At 43.0% G+C, this 13,359-nt stretch overlaps 1 protein-coding gene across 1 annotated transcript in view; it reads left to right on the top strand.

The window, feature by feature from the left end:
- SLC24A3 (solute carrier family 24 member 3) overlaps positions 1–13,359 on the top strand; it is a 488,027-nt gene that overhangs the window by 69,840 nt on the left and 404,828 nt on the right. Inside the window, exon 2 of the mRNA XM_075596259.1 lies at positions 4,668–4,820. Coding sequence (XP_075452374.1) covers positions 4,668–4,820 — 153 coding nt within the window. The remainder of the gene's footprint in view (positions 1–4,667; positions 4,821–13,359) is intronic.

Below are 13,359 nucleotides of genomic sequence, written 5' to 3'. Positions count from 1 at the left end.
GTTCTTCTTCTGATACCATCTTGAATGTCACCGGATTGCTGGAGAATTGCTAGCTGATACATCTCCATTCCCCAACCCTAAGTAAGTGTTACCTTCTTGTCTGTTAATTGTACTATATTGCTGTGTTCACCTTTTTAAGGAATAAATATATTTTATTATATCTAAGCCTCGTTCAGTTCAACCCAGATATTTGGTGTTCATTATATCTTGTGATAAGCTACCGTGACAATCAAACGTGAAAAAAGAAACATGTAAGAAAATGGAGTGATGCATCAAAAGTTTCTATTCGCATCTTCTTTACGTGTCTCCCATTTGAGTACAGGCATACCCCACATTAACGTACGCAATGGGACCGGAGCATGTATGTAAAGCGAAAATGTACTTAAAGTGAAGCACTGCCTTTTCCCCACTTATCGATGCATGTACTGTACTGCAATCGTCATATACGTGCATAACTGATGTAAATAACGCTTTTGTAACAGGCTCTATAGTCTCCCCGCTTGCGCACAGCTTTGGCACAGGTGGGGAGCCGGTATTGCTGTTCAGGACGTGCTGACAGGCGCATGCGCGAGCTGCGTTTGCCTGTTGGGCGACATGTACTTACTCGCGAGTGTACTTAAAGTGAGTGTCCTTAAACCGGGGTATGCCTGTATACAGTATATGTACTAGGCCTATTTTGTGCTGGTTTTGCTGATTGGCTGGCAAAGCCGGCCAATCACTTGAACGAGAATCCTACTTGGTTAGAACCAAGTAGAACAAAATAAACCAGACAAACAAATATCAAAATAAACCAATAATAAGTGCACTGTAAAATTAAGTGCACTACAAGTGGAGGGTTAATGTAAATAAATCCGAATGGGGGGAGGAAAAAGCTGATAGAGTTCTACCATTTTCGCTCACTTAATTTAACAAAGAGTACAAAAATCTATCCTGGCATTTTCTCTATTTACGACATGTGGCTTTTTGATCCTGATGAAGGAATGCATACTTCTCCCTAAAACAGGCACCATGCTGTTTTTTAAATGCATTTTTGCAAGAGTTGAAAACTTTTTGTAGGATGTAAAAGGTTGGAGCTCGTCTTTCCACCTTGTACCTTTTCAGGCCAACACATGTTTCCTATCGGTACCCGAAGACCCTCTCACATACTCAGAATGTTAACATGGAACATCAGTGCAGCAGAGATCAAAACAATGAATGACATCATGTTTTTATTGACCCCTTCAGGGTCAGAGTTGCATGGAACGCATTGCAAAGGACCTCCGGCACCTTGCTGAATTACCATTAACAATGACAGATGCTGAACGCTAGTTCTTCCTCTGTGCCCTCTATACCAATAAATTACTTATGTTTGAGGTAAGTGATTTTTCTCTAGGTTATTAAAGCAGCAATCCTCCAAGAAGCCAATATGTGTTTAACTCTTACGGGCCTATTCTAGTAGTTCAAAAGTTGTCGTTGCCAAACCGCGCGCATGTTCAGACGTCGCAGAAGGAAATGTGAGAAAAATCCTTATTCTCTATTGCAAATCGGGTGGTTTAAACCGTGTCTATAAAAAAGGACAAACCGCATGGTTTAACAGCCATAACGCCCAGATTGTACGGTCTTTTGAAGCGGAGTGACCTGAGGTGGTACTAACGCCATCCCCGGTATGACATACTGTATGACTTTTGCTATCTCTTAGCTAAACCTCTATTTCAGGCTCTGGAGGGAACTCACAGTCCCAATTTTGCCACCCTTGAGGTGGCGTAAAAAAGAAATGCTAGGTATTTTTTAGAAGAAATTTTGACAAGAGAGCTGCAGTTGTTGTCAACAAATGAAAGTTGGAGGCTTTTTGGACAATCTGATTGGATTGTCAGAACCGGAGTGAAACCACGTATGGAAAAAAAAGCCTTTTTCTGATCGGACTTGCGACAAGGGCTTACAGAATTGCAAAGCATGTCAATCCGACCGAAAAGGGCTCTTTGAACACACTTTGCCGCAACTCGCAGTTACGAGAATAGGCTCCTTAGAATGTTAGTATTTAGCCCCTGAATGGAAATTGATGTAACGTTTGAAAATCATAATTTTCTTCATCTCAAGCTTCTGAGGTTTCCATGGTAATCTTCAGACTGCACTGTTCTCTGGAGAGATCTCCATTTTAACCTCCCAGAAATTTAATATACCAAATATGTATATCTTCTGAACAGAGCATCCAATTAAAAAAAAAACACCATTAAGAAGGGCAAGAAGATATATAATAAAGAAAAAAAACATATAATTTAAAAAATAAATGGCGGTCAGTATGACCTTTAAACCTCTAGAGCTGCTACCTGTAGAGATACCAGCACCCCCTTTGAAGGTAAGTATCTCAGGGAGCAGGGGGTCCTCAGAGCTGAAATGAATGATGTTCAGCTCCGGAGACCCCCTGCTTCCCACCTTTAAAAAAAAAAACCACATGCTTTAAATTAACTTAAGCTTTGAAAAAAAAAAGAAAAAAATCCGTCCCAAAAATCAATTAGGCCTAGCTAAACTTGGGGTGAATCACTTAGACTTTTTTTTTTTTTAAAGCTGTACGTGTATTTTGTATGTTAGCAAAGTTTCAGGCTTGATGTACTGTATATAGACGAGACATGCACAGAAATGCACGGTGTGTGTGGAAAAATAAGGAAGTGAATAAGTCGGAACATCTACAGCTCGATCAGCTGAGTCTGTGTCTGGCATAATTGTACCAATCGCATGACTATTGTGCAATGTCAGGGAAATAAAATGCAAGCAGTTGTTGTTAAAGGTTTTACTTAACCCTTTCGCTCCCAGAGGGAAAATGTCTCTTAATCTTTTCCCTATGTTTAGACAAACATAAAAAGCACTGGATGCTCATTACAGTATATCCATGGGAAGCTTCATGCTAACTACATAGTGGAAAGTTATTATTATTTGTAATTTTTTTTATTTAACTTCTAATCCAGTTGGAAGGAATACAGCTACCGTCTGCCAGTACAATATTAATGAACAGTCATTGTTGTCAAAAAACAAAAACAGATTGGGTATTCAAATAATTATTTGAAATGTTATTCCTAACAAGTCATTTTAGTTCAAATATTAATGCAAACGAAGCAGTAATGTTTTAGTATTCATTGTTGTAGGATGGGACGAAGTACAGCAGGGGCATTTATTTTCTATTAGAAAAAGCCGTTTTTAATTCAGTATTTAAAGTGCCAATATTTCCTGCTCTGCTTTTCCTTTCCTTATTTCTGAATCCAGTTGAAGTGTATGTGAAAGGTGTAAGGTAGCTTAAAGATGTCGATTGCCACGGTGAGGATAGAAAAAGTCACTTGAAATGTGTGACGTTTATTAAGATAGAGCTCCAGAAAAATAGATACCGATATGATTGAGACGTTACACACTATTAGCAACCTAGGCCGCCCCCGTCAAGGAGAGTGCCATTGAGTGACAATGAGGCTACATTGGATCTCCTTAAGGTGGCATAAAGATGTTACCGATGTTACTCTTTCTGGTGCCGCGATTGCGCCGATTGCGGCCCGGGAGGATTAGTGCTGCATTTGAAAGGAATGGATCCCCCGCAGCACCATCACAGCAACCACCTCCGCCAGCGCCATGTTTTTCCAGCAATTCTGTCGCGATACCGGGAACAGGGGGGTTGTGAGGTGTGCTGGAGCGGGGTGGTGGTAGTGACGATGGGTACTGGAGGTAAGTGCCCTAGGGAGGTTGGAATGCAATGCCTTACTTGCCTTTTGATATGCAAGGGTTGTAGTCTATATTAAAGCAGAAGTCCAAGCTGCATTCCCCCCCCCTTTAATATATGCACCAATATCCACACAATGATACGTAATTAGCTAAGTTGCCGATCGATCGTTGAAGCTTCAGCTCGGGGTTCCCTAAATGGCTGCAGAGGAGTATTCTGCTGTCAGTGGAACGCATATGCATATTAATATGAGAAAGTTCTGCGGGGAAGATTACATCACCAGACAGTCACTAGATACAATTGGTGCACTGTTAGAGAGAGGTCAGGGCTCAAAAAGAAGTGTACAGGAGCCTGTTTCAGGAGAGGAAGGGGATGTGTACAGTAGGATATTGCTTGGTCTGCAGCTTTCAGCCCTCAGTAGACCTTCGTGGCCAGGTAGTCATGAACATTTAAGTTGCGTTATGTTTAGCTCCAGGTTCCCCCGTTCTTGAGCTACTTACCAGTGTTCTGTAGTTGCCAGAGTTTCAGCTCCCTGAAGGGAAATCAAAATCTTGCGGGTCGCGTAGGCTAATACGAAATGCAACATCATTGATTGCAGCATCCTGTTGGACGGCCGTTTTAATACTCTGCTGAAACACAAGTAACTACACTGCTAAGTGTAAGGGGGGCTTCTGCGAATCCGCCATGCCCCTGTTTGAATGCTGTAAACAAATCAATATCCAATTCTGGTGGCATTGTGCTTTAATTTTATGAAGAGTAAAAATGTATTAATATTTCACAGAAAACAATTCAATCTTTCTAAGTGTTGACTGACACACCTACAGTATTGTTTTTAAACAATCTATGTATTTGACTGTTGTATAAGACTGCCTGTGCAGCTTCTAGCACAACGCAGTGGTCATTTTTGTATTAGAAATTAGTGTTCAACCTACATCATGTGACCAATCAGTGCTGGTTTCTCATAAATAAAGATTCCTGTCTTTTATAGGTTATGATGACCTCAGCTACTCGTATGACAAGCAGAGCAATGCAGTGGGAGCCAGTAACACATGGAATGGACGAGGGTTACTCTGGACAAGCGAGGAAAATGTCACTGAAATTCAAAAGGAAAACACACATCGCAAGAACTGCACTGAGCCAGGTACGAACCAATCTGAGTTCCACTCTTACGTTGAATAATGTACTGAGCATTGGAGATCTTTGCGATATTCTTGTGACATACAAATAAACATTATATTTGCTACTGTTATACCCTAAATCAACCCCAATTTGTGGTTAATTTTGTCCATTTGTTGAAATAATCTTTTATGTGATGGAGGTAGTACATGCAATTAATTATTTTTTTTTGCCACTGTAGTCCAAGAATCAAATAAGGTAGAATACATTTAGAATTATATTGTTTTAGTCTGAAATATGGATAGACGTGCTAACAGGGTCGGCTTTATGTTGGCCCCCGCGTCTGCACATGGTAGCAGGAGCTACCCGACAATTACAGTGGCCCAATGCTCCTACCCCGCCCAACTTCCGTAATCACCGTTTAAATGTGGTGGTCGCTAATTTAACCTCCACAACATTTAAACTGTGATTGCTGGGGGAGAGAACGTGGGGCCTCTGTAAGTGCCGGCATCTCCTCCTGCTACCATGTGACAACGCGACGTCACATGACACGAAGGAAGGGCAAGAGGACCCGCGCGTCAAGTGACGTCAAGGCGACTCAGGAGGCGGACGGAGGAGATGCTGGAGCCGAAGGAGGTAAGTGGCCCCGCGCACACAAAGTGCACCGGGCCCTGCCAAACTCTGAGCCGGCCCATAATTTATGGCACAATTTAATCATCTGCTGTATTTGTCAGTTGCTTGCTTTAGTTTACCTTATCATTTATTGGATGTGGTCACATAGTTCTCCTAATACTGGTCCACATAAGGATGTGTTGGATAAATAACCATTGATTGGGAAAGAGTTTGACAATTTAATTAGCTTTCATTATGGTATTTTATATTGTATGTGTTCAAAGTTGTTTTGCTTCCAAATGAGTGAGTAATACAGTAGTTCTCACTTCTGGGTTATGTTGTATCGAATTACTAATACAGAAGATATATGCATTCAGAAGGTGACTGTGAGTGGACCAACAAGGTGAAATTGAAAGACTTTACAAGCTTATTTGCATGGCCACTCTTACAATGAACAATGCATCACATTCCACGAGCACAATATCAATGCATTCATCATATACACGTTTTGGAGTCATTTGCATCTGTAAAGTCTACAAGAATTATATATGGATCAATAGGCGGAGTTGGGAAAGTATTTATCAGTTGTAGTTTTTATAGAAAAAAAAAGCAATGTTCTAGGCCTGACAACCTGGACCTACATCCCAATTTCTTGACACCATTGCAGCCTGGCCCCCTCACTTCCTCTCTTCTAACACACCTACTGTCATATTGGGAGACTTTACCATAACTATTGACAACCCCACCGCCACTTCAGCTGCTCATCTTATCTTTCTAACCACCTCCTATGGTCTCTCCCAGTCGACTACCTCTCCTACTCGCTGCAATGGCCACACCCTTGACCTGGTTTTCTCCCGCTTCTGCCATGTCTATAACCCATCTAACATGCCCTTTTGTCTCTCTGATCATCACCTCCTAACCTTTACTCTCACTCTACCCTATGCACATTCCACAACACCTCCTTCCACACGCACATAGAGAAACATACCCTAGGTCCCATACAATTTTCAACATATCTACAAACCTCTTCTCACTCCCATCTCTACCTTTTCCTGTCCCAACCAAGGAACCTCTCTATACAACAGCATACTCTTATCAACCTTAGACAAGACTGCTTCCACCACCACACGTTGCCTCTGACACTCCAAGCCACAACCATGGCACACACCTTTCACCCGCTACCTCCAAAAGTGCTCATGCACTGCAGAACATTTGTGGTGGAAATCCCACTCAAAAGTAGAATTCCTCCACTATAAATGTATGCTCTCCTATAATACCACCCTCTCCCTTGCCACCTTTAACTAAGTTCTCCGCCCAACTACACCTACAACCCCCTCTACCCTCATGGCCCTCAACCTATTTCACAGACAAGATGAAGTCAATCAGACATGACATCTCTTTATGTAAAGCTCCACATGCAACACCTATCTCCCCTCACAGACCTAAATTCACTCTCACCTCATTTTCCCCCTTGACCGAGGTCTCAACGCTCCTCTCATCACGTCTCCCTATATCCTGCCCCCTTGATCCTATTCCCTCAAATCTCCTCTGCACCCTCTCTGGCACATTAAGCCCCAACCTAACTCACCTTTTTAACCTCTGTCTCACCTCTGGCACATTCCCATCTTCTTTCAAACATGAACTCATCACACCCATTCTAAAGAAAGCCTCACTTGACTCATCCTCACCCTCTAACTACTGCCCTATCTCTCTTCTCCCTTTTGCCTCCAAGTGACTTGCATACAACCGCCTGACTTACTTTCTCTCCTCCAACTCCCTGCTTGACTCTTTACAATCTGGTTTCCATCCTCTACACTCCACCGAGACAGCACTAACAAAAGTGACCAATGATCTACTCAGAACTAATTCTAAGGTTAATTGTTCCCTACTAATTCACCTGAATCATCCCATTCTCTTAAATATTCTCCACTCCATTGGCCTCCATGCCGCTGCCTTCTTCTGGCTCACGTCCCACTTTTCCAACCACTCCTTGAGTATTTCCTTCTCTGGTGTCTCCTCCTCTTCACTCCCTCTTTCTGTCTGGGTTCTACAAGACTCTGTCCTTGACCATCTGCTGTTCTAACTCTACACTTCTTCTCTTGGTGAACTAAAATGATCTTTTGGCTTTCAGTATCATCTTTATACAGATGACACCCAAATCTATCTCTCCTCCTCTGATCTCTCTCCCTCTCTCCTATCCCGTGTCTCTAACTGTCTCTCTGTAATCTCCTCCTGGAAATTGCACGCTACCTGAAGCTTAACATGTCCAAAGAAGACTTAATATTCCTTGCCCCTTCCACTGCCACCACTAAACCAAACTCTCCCTCACTGTCTAGGGGTCATCTTTGACTCTGATCTCTCCCCCGTCCCTTATATTCAGTCCATCACGAAGTCCTGCTGTCTCCACCTCCAAAATATTGCCAAAATACGCTCTTTTCTCACTTCTCACATTCTCAAAATGCTGCTGCTCATCTACAGTACCTCACTCACCACTCTACTTCTGCTGCTCCACTACATAAATCCATACATTGGCTTCCCATAGCCTCTATAATTAAAGTAAAAACCCTAGTAATGACTTACAAAGGTCTCAATGACACTGCGGTACCTTACGTGTCAGCCCTCACCAATAAATACATACCTAAACACCCCCTATGTTCTGCCCATGACATCCGCCATTTCTCCTATCTTGTTACCTTTTCTCCCTCCAGCCTCCAAGACTTCTCCTGTGCTACCCCCTGCTTCTTGGATTCCCTAGCACGCACCATCAGAATCTCCACCAACTTTCAGATGTTTAAAAACTCCCTGAAAACTCACTTTTTCAAAATCCAACTCCCCTTACCCTCTAACCCCATTAAGACACCCTGTGTGGCTGGAGCAATCTCCACCCTATGAAACATTCCCCTACAAACTAAAAAAAAAAAAACCTTAATGGCTTCAGCTGTCAGACTGGGTCATATTCTAACCCGAGTCACACCTCATCCTAAAATGTGCAGCCATCTAACCTTCTTGTTTCAACATTGTCCCTCATTCCCTCTAGATTGTAAGTTCTCATGAGCAGGGCCCTCATTATCTCTTTGTATCTGCTTGTGCATGTTTGTCTTCACTGGAATGTAACCCTCTTTGTAATTTACGTAACTGAACCCCCTTGTACTGCACAGCAAAATATGTTGGCGCTTTATAAATGAACCATTATAATATGATAGACCTAGGCAATGTTTATGATGGAAGAACAAAATATATATATTTATTTTTTATATACATCTTTTTCCTAATTACTACATTTTGTCTTTCTACTTGTGGTGATCATCACCTGACACAGGGGCATTCGCTCTGATAGCTCTGACAATATGCATGAAGAAGAGATCTTCTGGTGTTTCAAAGATGTAGTTTAGACAGTACTTTCTTCTAGTATGTTGGTCCATGAATAAGGGATAATAATAATAATAATAGCATGTTCTTGTCTAGCGCTGCTAGTTTTTACATAGCACTTTACAGAGACATTTTGCAGGCACAGGTCCCTGCCCCGTGGAGCTTACAATCTATGTTTTTGGTGCCTGGGGCACAGGGAGATAAAGTGACTTGCCCAAGGTAACAAGGAGCCGACACCGGGAATTGAACCAGAGTCCCCTGCTTCAAACTCTGTGCCAGTGTCTTTACTCACTGAGCCGCGCCTTCTCACTAACACTCATTAACAGTGTTCTATAAAAACTGGGCGGTGTATCATTGTCAAGGTCATGATAAGGTTGCTGTATGCATGTGTCAGCAGAGCTTTTCTTGTGCTTCTTAATATAATGCTTTTGGGAACTGATGTAGCTTTCTGACACATGTTTCTAACCTCCTTACATATGGAGAGGGCCTGCACTGCATTGGGCTCCTTCTCCCTATCACAACTTACACCAAATCTACACTTTTCCACACCAATGTTGCTAGTAGTCCTTTGCCTTTATGACACTAATTGAACATCACAGTCTTATTGGCCATCTAGTTAGCCCTGTACACCCACAGACTTCTAATATCACTCAGGGGCTGCAAACCTGTGACAAAAGGAATGCAAATGAATCGCAACACATTTATCAATGTGAAAAAAATCCTGTTGCTTTCAATGGGACTTCTTTTCTTCGTTAAACATAGTGCAGTCTTTGGCACTGATTTTGGTTTGTTGTGCAGTTTAGACAATAGACCCTTCAGAATAAAAGAGGTGTATTTCATTTTTTGTCTGACAAAAAGGTAAGTTTAACAGCAATCACTTGACAATGAAGAAACTGAACTCATCTCCATTAAGTGTTAGTACAGTCTTCCTGATATCCGACCGCCCCAATTATTTTACAATTGTATTGTCTTATTTCATATATACAGACGAGACCACGACTATTATAAAGCTTGCCTTAAACTAGCCCAGTTACATTCTGGGTATGTGCTGGGCTAGTTTAAGGCAAGTTTAAGGCATTTCTGCATTGACTAATGACCCATAGGACCCATTTCTGCATTGACTAATGACCCATAGGATAACACAGCAGGGGTCCCTGGCAGTCCCATTCAGTTTGAATGGGACTCCCAGGGACCCCCGCTGTTAATCTGCTGGGCAATTAATCAATGCAGAAATGCTGGGGCTAGTTTAAGACAAGTTTAAGGCATGTATCCAGCATGTACCTGGGTCTTTTGGCGATTGCCACTGGTTTGTGTTAGAATAGTCGCAGTCTCTGCTATACAGTATGAGGCTGACACAAGCTGACAACATTGCATGAGGCATGGGAGCAAACTCTGGACTATTTTAAATCTATGATGATTCTATCATAATATAAGAAAATACAAACCACATTATTTTAAGTAACCTTGATAGAGCGTCGTAACAAAAGTGCCAAATGTTGTGAAATATGTGACGTTGATGGTAAACAAAATGTCACGAGTCTGGTCAAAGAGGAATTAATGTACTAAATAGAAAATACTCTGGCACAATAATATTATTTGAATTGTTTTACCTTCTGTGTGTAAGCAAAAAAAATTTAAAAAAAAAGAAACTTTCAGACATCAGAAAATGTTAATATTTAAAATAATTTAAAACAGCTGAGAAAAGTTGGTCTGCATTGTACAGTAAGGATGGAAAAATATGCTCTTGGATTAAGACTAATATAGGATATGAGACCTGTATGGAATGCAGCGTACGAGCTTTAGTTGACATGAGTTTTGGCTGCAAAACCGCAGCTCGGATGCCAATAAAATATAATTGCAATTGATAAAACTGGCCAGAGTTTATTTGCAGGCAACTGTGACAAGAGGAATATGTGCAGCAATTAGTTTACATTTCAATCCTTAACTTTGACCTTTTTAGGAAATACAGAATTATCTTTCATATTTACCAATGCTGGTGTATTTTACTATACAAGTTCCTTATTTGAAAAATGATGGACAACAATCTTTTCTGTTTACCAATTTGTTAGCTCTACATTTTTATATTTTAGCATATGCAGAAAACAGGAATGTGTTTTCCCCTTTCGGTCACACTGGATAGCAACAGAATGTACCTGTCTACAATTGTTTCTTCAGCTTAATGAAGCATATGAGTAGCTCCGTGGCTGATACTTTGCACCTCCTACATAAAGCTTGGCCCCCTGCAGACACACTTACCAGAACTCCCTCCTACTGTCTCTGTACGTTCTGCCTACCTACCAATTCGATTGGACTTTTTCCTTAATGTTACTTTTATGTCTGAAGCACTTCTTCCCATTATGTGTTATTTGTATTATTTGTTATTTATATGATTTGTCACGTGTATAACTGCTGTGAAGCGCTATGTACATGAATGGCTCTATATAACGACACATTTTTAAAAATAAATAAATATAACTTGTATAGTCATGATATATAATGAGATTGATACCACATCTACAATCACAATTTGTGTGTATGTTTTTATTTATTTTTATATGCAGTTGCCAATGAGTGTCTTCTTGTGAGTTGTAGCTAAATTGTTCACATTTTAATGGATGTCACACAAAATATGCCATTTGGTTAACACTTTGGTTTCACTTGTGGCATTAGGTGCATGTCACATGATTTGAGTTGCCTGTTTATTCAGTTGCATGGACAGCTATGGGAACAAATTAGATTCTTTCCCTTTCCTCTTGGTGTAGCACTGAATACAAACCCAAGGGAAACAATACTAAAAAAAAAAGCTGTGTGTGCTGTGCACGCGCATAGTAAGTGAAACTTCTTTGACTTTTGTCACAGAAATTGTATTTGTATTGGTGATGTTTTAATTAAAAATCAAAATACAATTTCAGTGACAAAACGCAAATAAATTTGACTTATAATGCGCGTGCTCGGCACACATCCCCTGTATTAGCTATTTGCACTAAGTGTGAATTACTTGTGTGCATGTGTCTCAGTCAGTGTGTGTGTGTGTCAGTGTGTGTATGTGTGTCACTCAGTGTGTGTGTGTGTGTATGTGTGTCAGTCAGTGTGTGTGTGTGTGTGTGTGTGTGTGTGTGTGTCAGTCAGTGTGTGTATGTGTATCTGTGTCTGTCAGTGTGTGTATGTGTATCTGTGTCCGTCAGTGTGTATGTGTATCTGTGTCAGTCAGTGTGTGTGTGTGTGTGTGTGTGTGTCAGTCAGTGTGTGTGTGTGTATGTGTATGTGTGTCAGTCAGTGTGTGTGTGTGTATGTGTGTCAGTCAGTGTGTGTGTGTCAGTCAGTGCGTGTGTGTGTGTGTGTGTGTGTGTGTGTGTGTGTCAGTCAGTGCGTGTGTGTGTGTGTCAGTCAGGGTGGGTCAGTGTGTGTGTATGTGAGTCAGTGTGTGTGTGTGGGGGGGGATGTGTGGGGGTGTGTGTGTGGGGGGTGTGTGTGGGGGGTGTGTGTGGGGTGTGTGTGGGGGGGTGTGGGTGGGTCAGTCAGTGTGCGGGGGGGTGTGGGTGGGTCAGTCAGTATGCGGGTGGGTGTGGGTGGGTCAGTCAGTGTGTGGGTGGGTCAGTCAGTGTGTGGGTGGGTCAGTCAGTGTGTATGTGTCCAGCTGCAGCAAGGGGCGGGGTGTAACATTGCGCACCACCTCTCTCCCCCCCCTTATGCAAATTCTGAGCGCGCACACACACACAGAGACACACACACAGAGACACACACACACCCCGCACGCAATCTGCACACACACACACCCCGCACGCAATCTGCGCACACACACCTCCCGCGGGGTACATGCGCCCGGCACGGGCATGAGTGACCGAGGCCCTGTGCCGCGCGGGTTGCGCCCGGGTTTGCGCCGTGTGCCACCGCTTCCTGCGGGCGCAAGGGGCCCGCGAACGCCCGCGGCAGTGGAAGGCTGAATGGTGCCGTGAGGAGCGTGTGGGTGGGACGACGCCGCTGCCAGCCACTTCTGCGCATGTGTGGCGTCCGTCAGCAGCGCCATCACAACTGCGCATGCGCGGCATGGCAGCGGTCGTGGAACAGTTGGGCGTTAGGAGCGGCGGCGCGCCGCATATGTCAGCAGCCGGGTGTGTGGGGTGGGGTGTGTGGGGGGGTGCGGCAGCGATTAGGTGACGTCACTTCCGTTTCACATTTCGCCCCTATCTATCCAGTTTTGCTCTATCCAGACTAGGTGCCACGAAAGAAGTTTCACTTCAAAAAATGTGTATACAGCAGGGCCCCGCTTCAGGTACCGGGAAGGGGGTCGCCATGTCTGCGCATGAGCAGAACGGGTAAGTCAGAGGTTGCGCATGCGCACAACGGAGGTTGCGCATGCGCACATTGGAGGTTGCGCACACCGGTGAATTTCAGGTCTGCGCATGCACACAAGCCGAAAATCGCCGCTTCCACTTTCCGGCGATTTTCGCATTGCGATGGGCCCTTAAAACAGAACCCGCCGCATGCCCGGGGCCCTCCTGTACAAAATTATGTCTTTGTCTGCACAGATGCCACTCAAATATCACTTAGCTGAAACTGCTTCTCCGCATTCCAACTTCTCT

The sequence above is a fragment of the Ascaphus truei genome, chromosome 4, assembly GCF_040206685.1.
Source record: "Ascaphus truei isolate aAscTru1 chromosome 4, aAscTru1.hap1, whole genome shotgun sequence".
NCBI lineage: Eukaryota > Metazoa > Chordata > Amphibia > Anura > Ascaphidae > Ascaphus > Ascaphus truei.
This window is presented reverse-complemented; position numbering and strand designations above follow the sequence as displayed.